This window comes from Lepidochelys kempii, chromosome 7, assembly GCF_965140265.1.
Source record: "Lepidochelys kempii isolate rLepKem1 chromosome 7, rLepKem1.hap2, whole genome shotgun sequence".
NCBI classification, from domain to species: domain Eukaryota; kingdom Metazoa; phylum Chordata; order Testudines; family Cheloniidae; genus Lepidochelys; species Lepidochelys kempii.
In genome coordinates, this window is record NC_133262.1 from 21,572,833 (window position 1) to 21,595,300 (window position 22,468).

The following is a 22,468-nucleotide window of genomic DNA, read 5'->3' on the forward strand; positions in this document are numbered from 1 at the left end:
AGCTGTTAAAATCATCTAGATTTGTCAGTAAACTGCTGATATTGGCACCTGCTCCTATCTCTTGCTGTCACTGGGAGAGCAGGGGAGCTATGTGGAGAAGGTGCTCTGGCTGCATCACTCTGGTTAGAGTTCTTGAAGGATTGCCCTAGGACTTGAAAGTCTTGTCTATATGGGGAGTTATTCTGTAATAAGAATTCCAGGTTAACTCCCTGTGCGGACACTCTTATTCTGGAATAAGAGTGTTTTATTCTGAATGAGATTAGATTCCAAAATGGATTAAGAGTTCCTTATTCATAAATGGATTAAACCAGTTCAGAATAAGGCACTCTTATTCTGCAATAAGAGCATCCACACATGTAGTAAATCAAGAATAGTTAATCCACACCCTATTTTATTCCAGATTAATTTTCATGTGTAGATAAACACTTAATCAGGGACACTCCAAGGAGTCCTCCTAAGAGTCTAACTATAGAGATCCTGCCTACAGCATATTTTCCAGCTCATCCAAAACTATAGATATGTGGCTAGGCAATATGATATATAGAGTGGAGCTAAGTAGGCATTCACTCTAGCCATATTTCTATGACTGTGGGCAGTTGAGGACCATGCTTTAGGAATGTCTGCTATTGTCAGGCAGTACACTGTGGGGGAGATGAGGAAAATCAAGGAGGGGGAAAGGTTAGTGAGGAAACCCTGGGGAGCCAAAGAAAAGCAGGGGCAGGGTAGATACTTGGTAGGGGGGCAAAAGAGAAAGTGTGCAAATAAGTCACTGTATGTTCAAACATCCAAATTACATCACTGTATGATGTATAAGGCTCCAGATTTCTGGGCCTGCAGTCTTATCAGGTATGATGATATTCAACAATTTATACTGTTTATTTAATTATAAAAGAATTTTAGTTCCTATAAGGTTTATCATGAGCTATTTGATTCATTACTGCAAAATGTTTATTGGGATCACATTGTGAAAAAGAGAATGTTAATGTCTACCATTTCAAGTGCAAACTTATAATAGAGTTGGAATATCTGACCTCACCTATAGGAACAGCTGAAAGGGCCCGGGAGACAGTCTTGGGGTCTCTAGCCATCATGGCGTTCTGATTTAAAAAAAATAAATCAACATTTTTCTTTTTTTAATAAACAAGCGGGGAGATACACTACAGTAGGTTGGCCAAACTTTACCCAGCACAGACCACAAGAGCCTCAGCACAGTAACCTATGTGTATTAAATGGGGCAGATTGTAGCTGTCTGACAATTAGTACAGAGGTCTGTGGAGACTACAGGTTCAAGCATGTAATACTCCACTTGAATACTGGGACCTTGCACTGTTAATCTGCCAAGTTTGTTAATATTAGCTACAGAATTTCTCTCTCTTCCCCCAATTTTATTGGCATGGGCAATTCTGGAAAAATCTGCGAGATAGCCTGATTCACATGAAAACATTAATCATTTGTTTAATAAATCTGACTTAAGATTTGTATTTAGCAAAACTTGATTCTCTTCTGAGTTATCATCTTATAGAATCACCAATTTAAAGGAGGCTTCTGTGTATTATTAATATTCATGAGTTTTCTGAATGAATAAAAAACTTCCACTGTGAAACTGGAATCTAAATTGATCACCGAGCTCTGCCATCCTGCCATCCAACAGCAGTTGAGGTAAACTGGTAACATTTTTGGGAGAGCACCTATGTTTGCAACAACAGGTACCTGCATCTCTGAGGAAAATCTTTTATGTTTTGGAGTACGTGTCTTTCTCAGACCAGCACCTTCTGAACTGGATAATTTCCTGGGCACAAGCTTCTAAATCATAATTAAAATAAGGCAAGTTTAAGAACATATTATATAAGAGCAAACTCCACAAGTAGGGAAACACCCTGTTTAGTAGCAAGGAATATATTTTTAAAATCATATTAAATTGCTATGGGTTTTTATTAGAGATGGGCCCAATCAGAACCTGAGATCTGAACCCCTCAGTTTTGGGGATGCTCAAAATCCAAATCTGAATTTGGAATTTTGTGAGTTGAGCCCATCTGTAGGCTATTACTCACAACCAACTATGTTAAAAGATCATTAAGGTTGCAAAGGCAAGCACTCAAAGTTAGAATATACCAAAATTAAGGTTGTCTGTGTGACCCAATCTGGCTTCCTTGTACATTTGCATTATAATACAGTCTTTAATTGCATGATCACATACTATGCCATTTTTTTCCACAAGGCCCCTGCCTCATTCAGTGCACAGAATTCATGGTGCTCATGAAGATGAGCAATTATTTAATATTTTATGTTCTCTGAGTCCTTACTGCTTAAAGTGTGGCACTAGGACTTATTTACTGCACACTGTTCACATCCTATTCCTCCTGGACTTTTCTATGGCACTTATCATTAATGTATCTTAGCTACCAATTTTAGGATTGTTGTAAGAACTTAATAAAAACCCTTCAGAAATAGTAATCACTGTTTATGACATGCGTCATTGTGAATGCCCCACTAATACCAACTGTAGCATTTATGGTGATGGAGAATACCTTTTCTTTGCCGGATGGAAATCTGTCGCTCTTTGAAGATTTTTTCTTCCTTTTTTCAGAACCTTCAGAACAGGGACAACAAGAACCTGTAATGTGACTTGTTTCTGTGAGGATTGTCTGTGTGGGCATGAGTGCGTGGATCAGGAAAGAGAAAGCAGAGCTGAACTGTGCACTGAGTACTTGTGGCACCTTAGAGACTAACCAATGTATTTGAGCATGAGCTTTCGTGAGCTACAGCTCACTTCATCGGATGCATACCGTGGAAACTGCAGAAGACATTATATACACACAGAGACCATGAAACAATACCTCCTTCCACCCCACTGTCCTGCTGGTAATAGCTTATCTAAAGTGATCATCAAGTTGGGCCATTTCCTGGATTTGTGCTGGAAATGGCCCAACTTGATGATCACTTTAGATAAGCTATTACCAGCAGGACAGTGGGGTGGGAGGAGGTATTGTTTCATGGTCTCTGTGTGTATATAATGTCTTCTGCAGTTTCCACGGTATGCATCCGATGAAGTGAGCTGTAGCTCACGAAAGCTCATGCTCAAATAAATTGGTTAGTCTCTAAGGTGCCACAAGTACTCCTTTTCTTTTTGCGAATACAGACTAACATGGCTGTTACTCTGAAACTTATGCACTGAGTGTTGAAGAAGCGCTCTATGTAAGCTCGAACCAACAGAAGTTGGTCTAGTAAAAAAGATATTACGTCACCCACCTATCTCTCTCATATCCTGGCACCAACAACGCTTCAACAACACTGCTGAGTGAATAACAGATCCAGAAGGCATTTTTCGAATATGGGGCAAATCCTGCTCCTTACTCATATATGTACTCCCACTGAAGTCAGGTCTTGCATGAGTAAAGCAAGGAGAATTTGAACAATGCTCATGCTCCATCTCTAATCAAGTACTTACATATTAGTATAATAATAATATTCCCTTTTGTAGCATCTTCCATCAGATCTCAAAACACTACCAACATGAATGAATTAATCCTCATAACACTTCATATAAGCATTATGTATCCATTTTACAGACAGAAAAGTTGAGGCACAGACAGTTTAAATGACTTGGCCATGGCTATCAGGAAGTCAGTGGCAGACCCAAGAATAGAGCTCAAGACCCTGGTCCTGCACTATGAAAGTCAATGTAAGTTTTGCCTCTGATAAGAGTAGGCTCATGCCTGGGGAGAATATCTGTAGAACTATGATATACAATAAAAGCCAACAATAAAAGAAGACTTTTAATACCTGTTTTTCTCTTCATCTGTAAAGTCTGAGTTTTGTCCAAACAGAAATCTCCCTCTGTTAGAAGATTTTTTCTCTCCTTGTCTGTTTCCTCACTGACTTGCTGCTGTTCAGTGCTTGGGATTTGCTGTAGCAATTCTGTATCAGTGGATTCACTCTCAGCTTCAGCAACCTGAACAAAAATAAAGCAGGCAGGTGTTGGTTGTTATGGGGAGGAAAATGCCCAGTTAAAAAAAATCCCTCTCTTATCCCTTATTTTTGAAACTATCAGCTTGCAACATGGCAAATCCAGTCAGTACTGATTAAGGGCAAAATCCTCCTTTCAGAACCACATTGTGGATCTTGCCTTCAGTATTCTGTGGTCTCTACCACTGTGGATCACACTGTCAGGAGTTCCTATGCATAAGGAAAGCCCAATAAGCAAACTGAGATCTGTTATATGGAGATGAAATAAAAATATTTGCCCTAAATCCAGGCAATTAGAACAATATTCCATTAAAAAAGTCTTTGGCTGCCTTTCCATAACTCTCTACAATGCTGCTTGTAAAACCCACAGCTGTATCACAGACTCATGCCCTTTAAGGTCAGAAGGGACCATTGTGATGATCTAGTCTGACCTCCTGCACATTGCAGGCCACAGAACCTCACCCACCCACTCCTGTAATAGACCCCGAACCTCTGGCTGAGTTACTGACATCCTCAAATCATGGTTTAAATACTACTAGTTACAGATTATTCATCATTTACATTAGTTTAAACCTGCCAGTGACCCATGCCCCATGCTGAAGAGGAAGGCAACCAACCCGCGCCCCCAGGGTCCCTGCCAGTCTGATCCGGGGGAAAATTCCTTCTTGACCCCAAATATGGCAATCAGTTAGACCCTGAGCATATGAGCAAGAACTACCAACCAGACATCTGGGAAAGAATTCTCTGGAGTAACTCAGAGCCCTCCCCATATAGCGTCCTGTCTCCAGCCATTGGGGATTTTTGCTACTGGCAGTCACCAATGGGCCACATGCCAACATAGGCAGTCCCATCATACAATCCCCTCCATAAACTTATCAAGATCAGTCTTAAGGCCGGTTAGGTTTTTTGCCCCTACTGCTCCCCTTGGAAGGCTGTTCCAGAACTTCACTCCTCTGATGGTTAGAAACCTTTGCCTAAGTTTGAGCCTAAACTTGTTGATAGCCACTTTACAGCCATTTGTTCTTGTGTCCACATTGGTGCTTAACTTAAGTAACTCCCCTCCCTCCCTGGTGTTTATGCCTCTGATGTATTTATAAAGAGCAATCAGATCTCCCCATGGCCTTCCTTTGTTTAGGCTAAACAAACCAAGCTCTCTGAATCTCCTCTCAAAAGATAGGTTTTCCATTCCTCGATCATCCTAATAGCCCTTTTCTGCACCTGTTGCAGAATGAATTAAACTTTCTTAAACATGGGAGACCTAAACTGCACACAGTATTCCGGATGAGATCTCACCAGTGCCTTCTATAATGGTACAAACACTTCCCTGTCTCTGCTGGAAATACCTCACCTAATGCATCCTAGCTCTACATTAGCCTTTTTCATGGCCGCATCACATTGACAGCTCATAGTCATCCTGCGATCAACCAATACACCTAGGTCTTTCTCCTCCTCTGTCACTTCCAACTGGTAAATCCGCAGTTTATAGCAAAAATTCTTGTTGTTAGTCCCTAAATGCATGACCTTGTACTTTGCACTATTAAATTTCATCCCATTTCTATTACTCCAGTTTACAAGATCATCCAGATCTTCTTATGTGATATTCCAGTCCTCCTCCGTATTGGCAATCCCTCCCGACTTTCTGTCATCTGTAAATTTTATTAGCACACTTCTACTTTTTGTGCCACGGTCAGAAATACAATAAAATTGGTCCCAAGACCAATCCCTGAGGAATTACATTCATAACCTCCCTCTAGCCTGACAGTTCACCTTTCAGTATGGCCCATTGTAGTCTCCCCTTTAACCAGTTTCTTATCCACCATTCAATTCTCATATTAATCCCCATCTTCTCCAATTTAACGAATAATTTCCCATGTGGAACTGTATCAAATGCCTTACTGAAATCCAGGTACATTAGATCTATCTACTGCATTTCCTTTGTCTAAAAATTTATTTATCTTCTCAAAGAAGGAGATCAGGTTTGTCTGGCATGATCTGCCTTTTGTAAAACCATGTTGTATTTTATACCAATTACCATTCACCTCTATGTCCTTAACTACTTTCTCTTTCAAAATGTGTTCTAATTTTTGTTCAAATTTGAACAGTATCAATTGCACTGACTTTTATTTGGTGAAAGGGCTAGTATTTGTGGTTTCATTCCAGTGCTGTGAAGAAAAAAAAACCCTAAAAAACATTTATATTATTAAACTCTACCCTGTATTTGAGATGTAATCCCAGGGATTAAAATAGAAACATTCCCAAATTACTTTCTGAGATGGTAAATGTACAAGGCAGTAATAGGCATTCTTGATGAGATGCATGTCAGGCTAAATTCTCAGGCACAGAATTTACTTGTGCTCAGAGTTCTTCCAGCAGGTGTCCCCATAACAAAACAGAATTATGATGAATTATTGTGAACTCTAAGTACACTAGCTGTGTGTTAGAAGGCCCGAGTTTAATCAATGCACTTGAGAAGGGACCTCAAAATGACTTGCCAATATACAATTGAGTCATCAGCATTTCTGCTTTCCACCTTGATAAAAGAAAAGGAGGACTTGTGGCACCTTAGAGACTAACAAATTTATTTGAGCATAAGCTTTCGTGAGCTACAGCTCACTTATGCTCAAATAAATTTGTTAGTCTCTAAGGTGCCACAAGTCCTCCTTTTCTTTTTGTGGATACAGACTAACATGGCTGCTACTCTGAAATCTGTCACCTTAATAAAGGCGGTGTTGTGTTGAAGGAAGTCAGACACGACACACTGCTGGACTCTGTACAGAAGTGTGAAATGGTTTCATACAAACCTCTTCCTCAGGCTGGGCCTCTGAACATACACTGAGTGGAGAAGAACATGGGGAGATTCCAAACTCAGGTATTTCCAAATCCACAGCCTCTGCAGGTCTGGGGCCAGGCAAGTATTTCATATAATCAGTCAGGATCATTCTTTCAGAGACTGGGAGAAAAGAGAAATGACTGCTTTAGTTATACCATTTGCTACTACACCCTATACACCTTAAGAGAATGTTATAGGGAAGCTTTATGACAGGCTGGAAAACAGTCCTTATTAGAGTAAGAAGGGATCTCAGGATGTTTGTGAATCAATATTTCAAAAGACAGGATGCTTAATAAATGCACCTGAGAGCCTCTGATGCTCCCACACATTCCCTCCCTGGTCCACACACAAACTTCCTCCTCTTAATGGGCTTAACGCTCCACACCCAGCTCAGTGGCAGCTATTTGGGAAGGGGGAGGGGGGGCGCTGGAAGGAGAGAGGAGGCTCTGAGCCAGCTAACCTTCTCCAAACATCTACATTCCTATTTAAGGGATGACTTGCTCCCCACTCCCCTCCATTCTGGTGTTTTTACAGGAGGAGAGGGCAACCAGAAAGCCCACTCGTCCATGAACTACCATTTGTGGGTATGTGAAAGTCAATGGGACTTGGGCTCTTAAGTGCCTAAATCACGGTTGAAAATGGGACTTAGGAACTAAGGCACTTATGTGCTTTTAAAAAATGTACCGTGGATCTAACAACAGGCAGATGTTCAGGAGGTAAAGATAGTGCGGTTTTACTTCCCCCCGGACCATTTGCAGAGGTAATGAGCATCTGCAGCTCCCATTGACTTCAACTGGAGTTTTGGGTGTACAGCAGACACCTGGTGTGCAGGGTACTGTGAAAATCTGGCCTATAGGGCCAGACCTTCAGCTGGTATAAATCAGTTTAGCTCCACTGAAGTCGACAGAGCTACGTCAATTTACACCAGCCGAGGATCTGGTTCAAGGTTTAGGACGCTACCAGATTTACTTTAGTTCTTGAATAAACAGAAGTAAAAGAAGGTAGAATTGTAGAAAGAATCCCTTACGTTCTGCCTTCTCTTGCTCATCTATGCTGAGAGGTCCAGGTTGAAACAGGAAGTCAAATACCTTCAATGAAGTCGCTGAGATACTGGGAGAACAATAAATCCGGGAAGGGGCCAGTGGCAACTTCCAGGACAGCTGGTGGATGACAGAGGAGTATACACATATAGCAACAGGTAATGTACAGGTAATAAAATGTTAAATTAACACAATACTTGCAGGTTCACATTGCATTAATGAATTTCCCAACCAACTCAGTAGAACACCCTCCTTTATATTTTGGGTCCTACCTAGGTTGATTGTGTCCCTTTTGACAGATGCTCTGTTTTTAGGGCTAGTGTACACTAGAAGCACTACAGTGGCACTGCTGTAGCACATCTGATGTAGATGCTCTGTATAATAATGGTCTGTATTTTTAATATATGTAACACTATTATAAATGCTGGAGGCAAGGCGGGGCTTGGGGTGGAGGCTGACAGCTTGTGACCCACCATATAATAACCTCGCGACCCCCTGAGGAGTCCCAACCCTCAGTTTGAGAACCCCTGCTCTATGCTAACAGGAGAGAGCTCTCCCATCGGCATAATAAAACCACCTCCACAAGAACCAGTAGCTATGTTGGTGGGAGACATAGCACTGTCCACACTGGCACTTAGGTTGGTGTAACTTACCTCGCTTGTAGAGATGGCTTATTCACACCCCTGAACGACATAAGTTATACCGACATAAGTGGTACTGTGTACAAGCCCTTAGAGATACTTACATTTCCTAAAGGGATCAAAATGTCTCAACACGTCTTTACTTCCAACACCATTTTCAGATTTCAAAGAAACTTAAGTATTCAACTAAGTCTAACCTTTTCTCCGCCCATTGGTGAAACCAGCAATTCTGTTGTGAAGTCACTGGTGAAATTAAATCCCATGTAAGGCACCTAGAGAAATGGGAAAAAGTTGACGCTCAATAATCATAAACCTGTGAGGAAAATGTTTCCCTTACACACATACACACAGCTTGGTGAGGCATTCTTTTTGGTGCCACTCATATGCATGGGTTTCTAGTCATCAAGTCATCAGCTATGTCACATAAAAACACTGTATATGGTCCATAGATGCAAAGTCTCATTGGAAGAAGCATTTATTCTCAGTGGGTGAAATTCATCCCCCCTATTGGCACAAGACTTATATGCCACTCATAGGTTTAACCCAAAGCTCAAGTGGTGCATAGACCTAAATGCTCTCAGGAAAGTGCTGGAAAGTGTCTCTATAACTCCTGAGAGAATTCTGAGCTACTGCACACGTGCATAATTAATGAGCACCACTTTTTTTTTTTTGCACAGAAAAAAGCTTCTGCCAAAATACTGATGTAGTTCCACCATTTTCCCACCAGAGGGCACTGTGGCACAAGAACAGCAGCAGCTCCCCACCAGGGAGGGAAGAGAAAGAGCTGCCTTCTTCGCAGTGGACCTTGTCAGGAGACAGGGGCTATGGGGAGCCAGACAGTGTGGGGTACTGGGGGGGCATCAGAAAGGGGTTCATAAGGGCTAGTGGGGGAGGACAGACTGGGGCAGAGGCTGAATGGGAGTGGAGGCACAGGGCCACAAGGGGGAGGGAGATTCAGGGCCAGATGGGGTTGGGGCGGGGGTGCAGAGCTACATAAGGACAGTGTGTGGTGCGTGGGGCACAGACACACATGGGGACAGGGGAAGGGGATGCAGGGTCACATGGGGACAGGGACAAATGTGCCTGACTGACTGGGGGAGTCTAGGGGTCAGCAAGGGTCTGCATGGGGGAAGTTCCCTAATAATCCCTCCACACTCCCCCACAAAAACCTGTTCCATACTTTTCCCACCCATATCCAACAACCCTCCAAGTTCACACCCAGGCTCCTTCCCAGCAATTTACTTCCCTCTCCCTTAGCTCCTCTGTTACCCCGACTACCCCAAGCCTTTGCTGTGCTTCTGAGGGGTGCGGGAAACATGGTCCTGTATTGTAGTTTAAATGAATTATTACTCAGAGTTCTGTATTAATATGCCTAGTAAGAAATCTATTTGTCAAAAAAAATAATAATTCCTGAATCTTTTTTGTTGTCTGTATTGTTACAGACATACTTGCTGACAGATATTTTGAAATAAATGACCAAAAAAATTGAAACTGGTGTGATTATATTGTGTTATTTTGATAAATAAAATATGAAGAATTTGAAAATATTATGTGCAGAATTTTTAATTTTTTGGTGCATGAGTACTCCCCCAGGAGTACTCTATATCATTTGTATTAGGAAGAGCCACCATTATGACATATTAACTAAGAATGTAGAGGAAAAACTCAATACTTGCTCAATTGTTAAATTGTAGGAAATGTGGCTATTTTATCTTCCATACCACTATGATCCAGAATGTTTTTTTGGATGGGTGTTTTTAAATTTACAATGTGTAAGGTCCTAGTCACCAGTATACAGTGCTGTGAAAACGTACCTATAAGAATTTTCCTCCACAGTTTTCAGAATAAAATCTTAGCAGATAAATAAAGAATAAGTGATAAGTATATAAATCTGTATTAGAGCTGGTCAAAAAACCAAAACACTTTTTTCCCCAAAAGTTTTCATGAACATTTCACTTTTGTTTTTCCTTAAAATTCCAAACTTCAGTGAAAAAATGATAAACATTTCATAATTGAATTTTTAAAAAAATCAATTCCATAGCGGTGGAACTTGAAAAATTGAAAAATGTTGGCAAAAATTTCATTTAATATTGAAATTTTGTATTCTATATTTAATAGGTAGAGAACATGTCAGTTTGGAGTACTTTCAGGTTAGCTGAAAGTACAAATAGTTATAAATGTGGGTAGTTGAACATGTTAGTGAATTATAATAAATCTGGTATATATACAGGGAGTTATGTTCAGAAATACAAACTCCAACAAATGGAGAGAGATCACAGTCAAGTGCTAACTCATTCACCCAGTCTAGCACATTTTCTGTCCCATGTAATAGGAATAGTTCACTTTTCTGGAGTATGCAACCATTTCTACTTTTAGAGGTAATGCTTATTAGTGAAATAAACTGAGACAATAAATCTGCTAACTGAACAGGTTTTCTTATTAGGAAATACATATCCCAGCTCTGGGTTTTACATAATATTTTTTCCACCACCACTTCCTACTACAGAAGGTCAGAGAAGAAGCTGCCTTAATCCTGGAACTGGGGCAGGAATTATTGTTCTTCACTGTATCTAGCACATGGTAGCAGACATAGCTGCTAGTATCAGACGTTCTTCAGTGGAGCTGGTTTATGTTGTGTCTATGAGTGCTATGGCTCATTCAGAATTGTTTTCCCTTGTATATTTGATAGCAGTATGGGTTCAAGCAACTAGAACATACCAGATAAGAGTCCATGTCAGTGACTTTGGAGACATCCGTTTTTCCTTCCTTTTGGTAATTTAAAGCTTGGTTTTCATAAATGAAGGACTCTGGTGAAGATATCAAAATATCACAAGAGTGGTATTTGTATAAATATATTTAAAAGGGCCATTGCCAAGCCAAAAAGTTATATATATAATATCCTTATCTGTGTTACTACACTTAGATTACTTAAAAATGAAAAAAATTACAAATTTGATGTACTTTTTACAATTGATGCTAGCTGTGTTTTGCATTCACTCATCCTTTGAGTTCATTCAGTTCAAATAGTAAACATAGACTGAATTGTTTCTGGATTCATTTCTGGATCCTATGCACAACTAGAACAATGCTGTTATATTTGGACAACAAATGTTGTAGGAAAAAGTTTAAAGTGAAAAAAAAAGTGTTTTCTTTTAAATGTGCAAAAAAATCATGAAAACATTTCAAATAACATTAAGATTTGTAAAACTATTTTTTTTTTACAAAAGTCAAATTTGGGTCTAAATGACCCAAGATTGCTTGACTTTTAGAAGAATAAGCTCTTTATAATTTTCTTTTTAAAAGAAGTCAGGCACTCAACTCTGACTTGCAGATACTATGTCACTGTGAAATAAGGGCTCATGTAGGAAAGCAACACCCAGTAAAGTGACCAAAGTTAGACTTAAATCTAACTGTGACCCAAATTACCATCAATTCATGACTATCCCTTTTGTTAAAGCACTGTTCACAGCTAATATGGTGCAATATATTGTACAGACACTGAAAATCATAACAAATGGTTAAAAAAATCTGATTCCTAACAAGAGAGTAAATGTATCCACGTAAGACTGTCTGATGTCATACCTGTTGCTGAGATTCCAGAGACATCTGTATCTGTCGCTGAGATACCCAGTGCCTTACTGTGAGGCAAGATGTAAAGATCATTTCTGAAAGCCACTAAAATATCTCCAGAACTATTCAGGAAACAAGCAGAGCTGAGAGTGTTATCAAGAAAAATGTCGGCCACCAAATTCTTGTGAATATCCCAGAGTTTCACCATGTAGTCCTCACTGGAAAATAAAGGAATCAGAATTATCTTGTGAAATAGTCTTAATGCTGATTTTAGTAATTCACTGTGGGTGAAATTTTCCCTTGTACAGAGGGCCAACATGAGTTCTATGTACCACTTAATCCCACTAAATCATGAAAGTAGGGTTTAAGCGGGACATAAGTGGTGCAAAGGTTACATGTGGATTTCTGCCCAGGGAAGAATTTTACCCTGTAGGATCAGTGAGAATCCATAAGGAGAGGGATTAATCTGGGTTACCTAGTAATTTTATTCCAGTCACAAACAAGTAGATTTCTTTAACCAATAATAGCCAAATTAACACTACAAAAGCAAAGACATTCAGAGTTCAGGAAGGAGCAGCATTTTATCATAGGGACTTTCATGCAGTGAAAGAGTTTACTTAATATAGCATCTACAACGTCAAAAACAATGTAATAAATTAATGAGGAAATAAGCCCTTCCTCCATTTCTGAGAATGGGTTTAATTCCAACAGATTTTTTTAAAGGAAAAATGTACTCCAGATGACTGAATGTCCTGAAGACAGAAGGCATCTGAATAATCATACACTTGCTGTGTCACAGGCAGCTGCCGTGCAAACTCCTCAAACTATGCACCATCTAGTAAACCTCATTCCTATTCTGAAGCATTTGCCTCAAAGAGAAAGAGGAGTGTTCAGTCTCTGCATTCATTGTCAGCCTTTGATGTCTCTTCTAAAATTGCCAACAAAGATTCCAATTAATCGCTAATTGTGAAGGAAGGTTTTATGTTGGCCAATAGGAACTGAACTGAAACCCACCAATACTGGTGCAATTTCTTTATATTTTATTTCCTTTAAACAATAGCTTAGCTTGCAAATGAAATTTCCATTGACAATGTATATGTGAAAACAATGAGGAGTACTTGTGGCACCTTAGAGACTAACAAATTTATCTGGGCATAAGCTTTCGTGGGCCAAATAAATTTGTTAGTCTCTAAGGTGCCACAAGTACTCCTCGTTGTTTTTGCTGATACAGACTAACATGGCTACCACGATGAAATGTATATGTGGTTGTTCAGACGCTTCCCTGGACTGGTTTGATTATCTCTGAAATCTCACCCCCACATTGTTCCTATCCTCCTGCAGTTCTACTTACACTGATATTTCCTAGGTATTTGCTAGATTGAAAATGGGGATGAATTTGGTCCATTATGTCCATAAGTAGTATTCCCAGCATCTCGCTTGGAAGGGGTCTAATAAAGCATAATTTTACCGTGATACCAATACCAAAGTGATGTTACCAAGCTTGAGTTTATTGCGTGGAAAACCTATTGCACCAGCTGTAAGAGTATGAAACATGTTATCAGCCAAATGATAGGTTTTATACGTTTCATATGGATGTACCTGAGCTTCCATCCTGCACAAAACCCATCTGATTACCGTATAAATAAGGAGACGATGTTCAGTGCTTCACCTACCCACAGCTTAGAAAGAGAGAGAGGGTCTTGCAGGCATCCACTGCTACCACAGGGCCCTTGTGATCATTTGCAGAATCATGACTGAAATCTGGTTCTTCATTTTCCCCTTAGAGACAGAGAAATATAATTTGGACATTCTGAATACCTGACTTTGAATTCCTCTCCCTTGACTGTATTGATGGTCACCCCACATGTCATTGGATAAGTAGTTTTCCCTAGATTTGCAATGGAGTCTTGGATTTCACTTATAACCATGTCATCATGAGGAGTTAATGCTCTCTACACTGGTAATGTACAGGGAAACACAACATTTGCTAAGATTGCATTAATGTACAAGGCTAAACTCAATTCATAGAATTCAATTTTTAAAATCAAAGTTATTTCCACTGTATAGACCTGCTCCTTGGGTCGAGAGTTCTGCCAATATTCCCATGATAGATGCAACCTTGTTTAGACATGGATTTTGTTAGTACAGCTCTAGCAATTTTCCTGACCATTGTGATCATGGAGTTTTTTTCCTCAATCCAAGAACCATGTTAGCAAATTTGTGCTATTAAGCCCACCTATATTACGGACTTTTATTGAGGTTTTAACAAGGATGTAACATGGTTGACTCCATACTATCAGATGGTTAACACATAGAGTAAGATCCTGACCCCATCAAAGTCAATGGCAAAACTCCCATTGACTTCAACAGAGCCAGAATATCATTCATGATTCCTAAAATGAGCAGGCAAATTGTGTTTTGACCTCACTCATGAGCAGAGCTGCAGCATAATTGTCGACCTAAAGCCAAGTTATAATACGGTATTGCTGCTATGTGAAGAGCACTGTTTAATTACATCAGTGTAACCAGGTTTGTCAATCCTCCTAACATAACTCCAACTTTCTTCTACAGGAGTACATCAAAACAGTCATTACAGGGCTGTCAATCTGGTACCTTTCACCACCATAAAATTCTCTAAATTATATTTATAAAATTAATAATATAGAAAGAAGACTGAATAGAGTTAATCCCATTACATGCAGAGGCCGTTGCCAACTCTACTCCCACAGCCTTCAATTTGCATAGTATTATTCAGAACACCTTCAAAATAGACAATCCTTTGCCCCTGGCACCTGCAGCTGAAACAGCATGGAAGAGCTACTCAGCCTTCCCAGAATGCACTGTTAAAATTATGATTCCAGGCATGTGATGGGTGTGGGTGGGCCAACAGTGTGCACAATACAACCTCATTGCTTTTTCTTATATCCTATTTCCATGTCCCGGCCTTTCATTTCTATGTTGCTTATTTAGATAAGCTCTTTGAGGCAAGGCCTTTACCTTCTTATATGTCTACAAAGGATTTAGCATGCTGTTTGGTGTTATATAAATAAATAACAACAGTAGATCCACAGACTACTGGACCACCAATACCACAATGACAGTCAGTCTAGGGGAGCAGTTACATGCTAAAGCCTTGGACATGTTAATATAATGATGCCCTTGGAGATGTCCAGGCTCAGTTCAGGGACAGAGTTAAGTCTTATCTACACTAAAAATATAACTATGCTGTACCAGGATAGGGGAAAACAGGATTCTAAACAGGTCCCACAACACAGGTGTAAGTGGAATGCTGAAAGGCCCTACCCATCTACAAAGTCTATGTTATGGTTTTGAATAGGACTAAAGAACACAGTTCTCAGAAAAAGAATCCTGGTACAAACCAGTGAGGGAAACTATTAGTACCTTAATAAGCAATAAACTGTTTAAATGCGTTTTTTGCTTGCATGATTTCAACTACAGCATGGGAAGGGTCAACCAATTTTAGAGCCAATTAAAAAAACAGATGAGATAAAATGTACCTTTGTATCTCATGTATAATACAGATGTGATTCAGTAAGAAAAACGGAAGACTTCTAATAATCAAAGTGTGTGGGAGTGGCATTTACATAGGCAGCAGGCCATTTATGTGCAGAAATCAGGTTAGACCCGGAAGAAACTCCATTTTGCCAATCATGTGGATGTTACTCAACGTTTCGAGAGAGCCCTAGGCTCAGCCCAGCCCTTTATGATGAGAAGGCAATATAAATGTGAATGTGAAACTTATTTTATTAAGCTATCGATGTTTACTTTATGAAAAGTGCATGCGCTCAGTTCTGATGAAACCACAGGACTGTCAGTTCACAGGACATCATGAGAATTGTAAACAAGGTCCAGGTCCCCTGGAGAAGGTAAAATTAGGGGCTACTCTATACAGAGAGTGCATGTCAAGCTGGGGTGTAAATCTATGGCACTTTTGCCTGCCATACACTAACAGGCCATGTGGACCTTACTACTACATACTGTTTCAAACAGCAGTATATCAAAGCACAGTAGTGTAGTTGGGGATAAATGCTGGTATAAAATGATTTTACCTACTTCTCATTTGGGGAATATGGAGGTTAGTACAGTTAGTTTATCCACTTTTTTTGTACCACTACACCACTGCAGTAGCTGGGTCAACATGAGAAACCCGCATCATGTGATGCTGTACCTATCCCATGAGGCATTGCAAACCTTTCCCAAAACACCCTGTGGCTAGTTGCGCAATGGCATAGCTACCCACAGTGCACTGCTCTCTGTGTCGATATAAGAGCTGCCAGCTTGGCTGCACTCTGCTGACAGAAGGAGAATAGTGTGGACATGCAAGAGCCATTTAATTAACGCGCTTTAATTAAAGAGGCATTACTTTTGTCAGCAAACCTCTGTAGCGCGGACATAGCCTTAGTGCTGGCAGGCTAGAGTTAGATTTACACCCTGGCTTGCCTCTCACTAAATTGCTGTATAGACAAGCCCTACCTTAGCTGCAATGAAAATCTGTTTTGTTAACCTTTCTGATTAGGGTTGCTATCAATCATTTACATATCAGGAATTCTCATAGAGACCTGTCTGGTTTTGGCATCCATTTGATCTTCTCTTCATGCTGTTACCACAGCAACTAATACTTGAAAGAAAATCTCTTAGCAAGCTAGTTCTTCAGATTGTCTCATCGGGTAGGGATACAACAGAAGTGGGGGCTCGAGGCAGGTCTGAGAACCACTTACCTACATCTTTCTTAAAGAAGGTTTCAGTGTTGTTATTCTGTTTCCATCTTTTTTCTTTTGACAAGATAAGCATCAGCACTTCACTTTTCTTTACTAAACAATACTCCCTAGGTCTATGTCTCAGTAATGATCTTGCTGTTAAGCCTGCTGTGTAGACTAAATAGCTCTAAAAAGTTTGCTTTCTACATTAAATTTCTAAATCACATACAATTTGGATATTTTGTTGTAAACATTACTCCAGAAAGTGATTGAATAGTGGCAAAATACCCTTGCGGAAACAAAAGATATTACAAACAGAGATAGCTCTGAGCTGTGAAAATCAAATACTGACTTCCCCAAAGTTGAAAGGGGTTCATATCCATCTTACAGAGGTTGACCAAAGTTGGGAAGTTGAATCAGGAGCCAAGTTCTCCAAAGTCTGAGGGGATTCAGACATGGAGTTCCAGTTCTTTACACGATATTTCAATGCTGTGTAGGACTAGGTACAGGATCTAAGCATCAAGTTGTTTTGAGAAGGAAAAATATCTCAGTAGTTGTAGCAGAGAATACTAAATGGGCTAATTAAGCATGTGGTCTTCACACTGCGGGTTGGCTGAAGTGGGGTTGAGTTTTACTTTTGTCTAGGGCCCTAACCAAATTCACGGTCCATTTTGGTCAATTTCACAGTCATAGGATTTTTAAAATCATACATGTAATGATTTCAGCTATTTAAATCTGAAATTTCACAGCATTGTAATTGTAGGGGTCCTGACCCAAAAAGGAGTTGTGGGGTTTGCAGGGTCATTATAGGAGGGGTTGTGGTACTGCTACCCTTACTTCTGCGATGCAACTGGTGGTGGTGCTGCCTTCAGAGCTGGGCAGCTGGAGAGAGGCAGCTGCCAGCAACAGCGCAGAAGTAAGGACGCCATGGTCTGGTATTGCCACCCTTACTTCTGTGCTGCTGCTTGCAGGGCGCTGCCTTCAAAGCTGGGCAGCTGGCCAAAAGCTGCCGCTCTCCAGCCACCCAGCTCTGAAGGTGGGGCAAGAAGTATGGGTGGCAATATCACAACCCCCCTAAAATAACCTTGCAACTGCCCTGTAACTCCCTTTTGGGTCAGGACCCCAGGTTTGAGAAACACTGGTCTCTTCTGTGAAATCTGTATAGTATAGGGTAAAAGCACACAAAAGACCAGCTTTCATGGTCTGTGACACATTTTTCATGGCCATAAATTTGGGAGAGCCCTATCTATACAACATAATAAGACTGCGGATGCTAAATTCTAGCTTTTTGTTTTTGCCTTGAACACCAGTGTTATTTTGCATCTCTGTTCAGGCTGGCTGCATGCCCCTACCAGAGCCACCTGCACAGATTAACTGTGCCAGGATCATGAGTAATTCAAGTAGGGAAGGGTGAGTTAGTGACTGCAGGCAAATGAGGTGCGGAGGTGGTGGGGTCTGCACCAGTATATGCCAACCACACCCTTACTCCCCTCAACCAAACCTGGTTGTTTTGGGTGGGCCCAGATCAGGATGCCACAGCTGAGCCCCTGATTGTCTTTCTGGGGAATCATTATCCATAGCTCAATATCCAGAACTCAGCCTACTGTAGTATAGTTTAAAATATTCTGTGTCACATGAGTTATATGAACAAGAGAGAAGAGTGCTAATGGGTACTATGCAGAGAAGTAGGGAGCATAGAACATGACCCCAAAACCAAAAACATGGACCAACATAGGTTTCAGCAAAACTTTGCCCCTCTGTAGAACTTGTATATGCTCTTTGATACAAGAGCATGAATAAAACTAGGTGAAGTATTTGTAGCAAAAAAAAATCTTTTTTGATTACAAAAGACCTTTTTTCTACTTTTGAATAATTCATGAATGAACTTCAATTTCTAAGCATTTGTTATTCAAAATTAGCTAATGAATGTTTTATGCAAATATATTTCCACCTCAGGATTCTCCTCACAACTCTTTACGGAGGCTTTTGCTTTGAGTATTTGCAATTCAAGCTGTGTGCCTGGTCACTTATCTCATGTGTTATTTTTTCTGCTCCCTTCCTGGATGACTGAACTTTTAAAAATAAGAGTAGGGTTCAAATAAATCACTCAGGCTGTTCAATCAATGTCAAAATAACTACCCATAAACATTTCTGGGATGAACCTGTATTGGGAAAACTTTCACATACTTATCAGATAATTTTTTGCCATCTTCAAATATTACTGTGAATAACAAAAAAATCACCACTACAAATGCTGTATAAAGCAACTTTAAAAGGGCCCAAAATGCTAAAGTGAATTGGAGGTTTTTATTTCAGTGACTGTTCAAGGATACTGCCTGAAGCACGAACACCACAGAGTGCACAAGGTTCAACTTCTGATTACACACACAAAGCCCTGGTAAAGTTCCTTTTGGCTGGACAGTCACAAGGCTGTTGTGTCTGGAGCCCACCTCTTTAAGCCCTTGAGTCTGAACAGAGTCCAGGCACTGCCTCTGGCTGAAGTTTCTAGGAAGAGGCCGCTCAAGAGAATCTACTACCATAGGTAAAACTTCAGTTTGCTGACACCCTCTTCATAAACTAGGGAGGCAGATTTGGCCTGGCCCCATCTCAGTCATGAGTAGTGGTGGGGCAGCCAGGCCAAAGTTGAGTGGCATTGCAACCTGGCATATGGGGTCACAACACAACTCAAATTTGGCTTGTCCATCCCTCCAGCATGAAAGGGGATGGCCAAGCCAAATTGGAGTGAATGGCACTGTGACCTGGCAAACTAGGTTATAACCCCACTTAAATTGAGTCCAGCCACCCCTCTGTCATGATGGAGGGGTGGCTGGGACAAATCTGCCATCCTAGGCAGCTTCCCAGAAATCTGCCACCCTAGGCAGCTGCCTGTGTTTCTAGGCACACTTTTGGGGTGCAGATCCTCTGTCTAGTACCCCTCCTGAGAGCTGAGACCCCACAGTCCAACTGCCTAGATGCTGGGACTAACACGACCCCTCAGACTTTCCATAGCTTAAACACATCCCCTCTCAGAATTGCATGGTGGTCTGGGTTTACAATTTAATAGCGAAGCCAACAGACACACTGACTTTGCACAGAATTCTAAACAAAATTACTTCTTACTTAGCACAACAGATCGACAAAATAATAAAACAAAACCATACGCATTTCCCCACCTCAGGTTCCTCATCCCTCTCTGGAGAGTTCTCTGGGCTTGGACAGGGTTCTCTGGGGCGTCCAGGATCCTTCTCTTGCAGCTCGTGGTTTCTCCTCAGAACCATGGAGCCTCTGTCTTTGTCTAGGTCAGCTAGCTTTCTCTGACCTTGGTTGATTCCCCTAATAAAAGGGACACCCCTGCAACAAAAGCAAGCTCCTCTCTTCTGCCCAAAGCTTCCTATGTCTTTCTCTGAGAGTCTCTTGCATTTATATGTTTCCCCTAACAAAACCTGGTTTCTTTGTTCTGCTTCTGGAGATTTTCCACTAACCTCACTATTTAATACCTAGGTATGATTATGATTATTAAAGTCTGAGTACGATCTTCAGAATTTGGCTCAAATTCTGAAAGACGAGAATAGCAAAATCCTAATTCCACTCCCTCTGTCAAATGGAAAATTACTCCAAATAAACAGGAAAATATTATTAAGGAATAAATACTGCAAAAAACTACTGAGTAAAAATTGAGCAAGTGTCTTAGGATTTGACCCTTCAGTTACAGTGATTCACTTAATAATAGAAAAAGTACAATTCCCATTATGAATAATGCCATCATATACCATCTGATGTTTATATCTTTTCATCAGCAATGAAACCATCACCCACGACTTCCAACCTGTGATGACAGAGAACTATTATTCCTTTGTTTTTTTAATGAACCTTACCTGGTTTTTTCTCATTTTTCTCCAACAACTCCACTGGGCCTTCAATATGAACATCAAAGACATTTACAGCTCCAGAATGCAGGCCAAGGAACAGTGAACTGTTCTGAAACTCCAAAAATCTAAAATTATTTTAATTGTTAGCATTTACAGGTTTCCTGCCGTCATTTACGAATGGACTTATTTTAAGCTCTTCCAGAAGACACATACTGTACCAGGAAGTGAGATGGTACAGGCCCACTCTTGTGCCATCTTCCACCCTGGAGGCCTAAAAAGACTGCTACCCATGATACATGGAATGCCCTCCCAATTCTGATCTATCAAAATACCACCCTTCAAGACTCTCTTTATGACTCACCTCTTCTATGATGCCCCAAAGTATTGTTCGTAACAGTGATTATTACCAGAGAAATCTTTTAATGTAGCATCAAGACACGCACATACCAAATCTGAAAAACCACAGTAATATATGCAGTTCCTCACCCTACTTCACTTCCTACTGTTCATTAACCCCACTGATCACATCACATCTACATTTAGATCCTTCCCTAACTGGGGCAGGGTTCTCCCCAGCCCCAACTGAAAAGCACTTAGGCACACTTTGTAGAAATAAACAGGGAACATGGGATTTGTTATACCAGATCAGAGCAACGGTCCCTCTAGCGCAGTAGCCTATCATCAACAGTGGCCAGTACCAGAAACTTTGAAGGAGATGCCAGAAACCCAGCAGTAAGCAGTTAAATAATAAAATAATAACAACAATCCCCTCAGTGATATATTGTATATTTATACCCGCTGATAATCCACAGTTATTCTTGATACTCACAATCCTGGTGAAAACCATAGTTTCATTCGAGATATTGATCTGGTGAAGCAACTGCAGGGCAGGTAAACTCCAGATCTGCACCAATTTGTATTCCAACTCCTGGCACATATTTATCAGTTGATGGTGATCTCTATCATGTTTTAATTCAATTACCTAAAACAGTGAGTGCTGGTCTTTAATAGGGGCTATTCTTTGGCAGACACATACTTGATAGATAAACCAATCAATACACAAATCTGGACCAGAGCCCTGCAGTGGGACTGGGATCCTATGGGTCCCACAGGACCAGCTGCCAAAATAGCAGGAACGGGCAAAATTTTCTTTGTTGGGATTGGATGGGGGGTGGAAACAGATTGGTAATTTGCAGGAAAATACTAATTTTTTTTAAAATAAAGGTTCTAATACGTACGTGTAAGCGAGAGATAGAAAGAGATTTGATGTCTATTATAACAGGCATTATTTTTTACATGGTTTAAGCAAGATTTGTTTTATTCTTTTAGTGGTATAAATTATATCTGAATTCCATTTATATATATCAACTGACAGTTTGTTTTTTCAGTAGCATGGGGGAATCTGTATCTCTTCCGGGATTTGCGGATCTAAGGTTTTTGTGGGTGGGAGAGGGATAAAAATGCAAGAAACAATGTGGGAGAGGGTGGGAGTGTGGGAAAGGGGGGCTGGACCAGAGTAGGATTAAAAAAATAGTCCCGTGCAGGGCTCCAGTCTGGACCATATTACCATATAAAGTAAAGGAATGTTAATTTACATTTGTTACTACTTCCAATCTCATCCCTTTGCTCTGCCAATGAACCCTGCCTCACTACTCCCTTTCTATCCTTCTCCCTCTCATTTCATTTCTGCCACACAATCCCTTATTCCTGGAATTCTCTTCCTATATTAATGCAAAAGACCCAGCCTCTCTCTCTTTTTTTCGAATTGCTCCTCAAAACTCACTTTTCCTACAAAGGCTACAAACACTAATTCCTCCTACCCACTATAGACTCA

General features: G+C 40.5%; 1 protein-coding gene across 1 annotated transcript in view; it reads right to left on the bottom strand.

Moving 5' to 3' along the window:
* The window catches only part of LOC140915160 (uncharacterized), a 90,972-nt gene that overhangs the window by 31,427 nt on the left and 37,077 nt on the right, over nucleotides 1-22,468 (bottom strand). The window contains exons 13-24 of the mRNA XM_073354738.1: nucleotides 21,464-21,616; nucleotides 20,641-20,743; nucleotides 13,721-13,826; nucleotides 12,060-12,265; nucleotides 11,196-11,284; nucleotides 8,675-8,749; nucleotides 7,824-7,956; nucleotides 6,768-6,916; nucleotides 3,784-3,952; nucleotides 2,529-2,590; nucleotides 1,711-1,803; nucleotides 1,037-1,097 (exon numbers count right to left, since the gene is read on the bottom strand). Of these exons, the coding sequence (XP_073210839.1) occupies nucleotides 1,037-1,097; nucleotides 1,711-1,803; nucleotides 2,529-2,590; nucleotides 3,784-3,952; nucleotides 6,768-6,916; nucleotides 7,824-7,956; nucleotides 8,675-8,749; nucleotides 11,196-11,284; nucleotides 12,060-12,265; nucleotides 13,721-13,826; nucleotides 20,641-20,743; nucleotides 21,464-21,616 (1,399 nt within the window). The remainder of the gene's footprint in view (nucleotides 1-1,036; nucleotides 1,098-1,710; nucleotides 1,804-2,528; nucleotides 2,591-3,783; nucleotides 3,953-6,767; nucleotides 6,917-7,823; nucleotides 7,957-8,674; nucleotides 8,750-11,195; nucleotides 11,285-12,059; nucleotides 12,266-13,720; nucleotides 13,827-20,640; nucleotides 20,744-21,463; nucleotides 21,617-22,468) is intronic.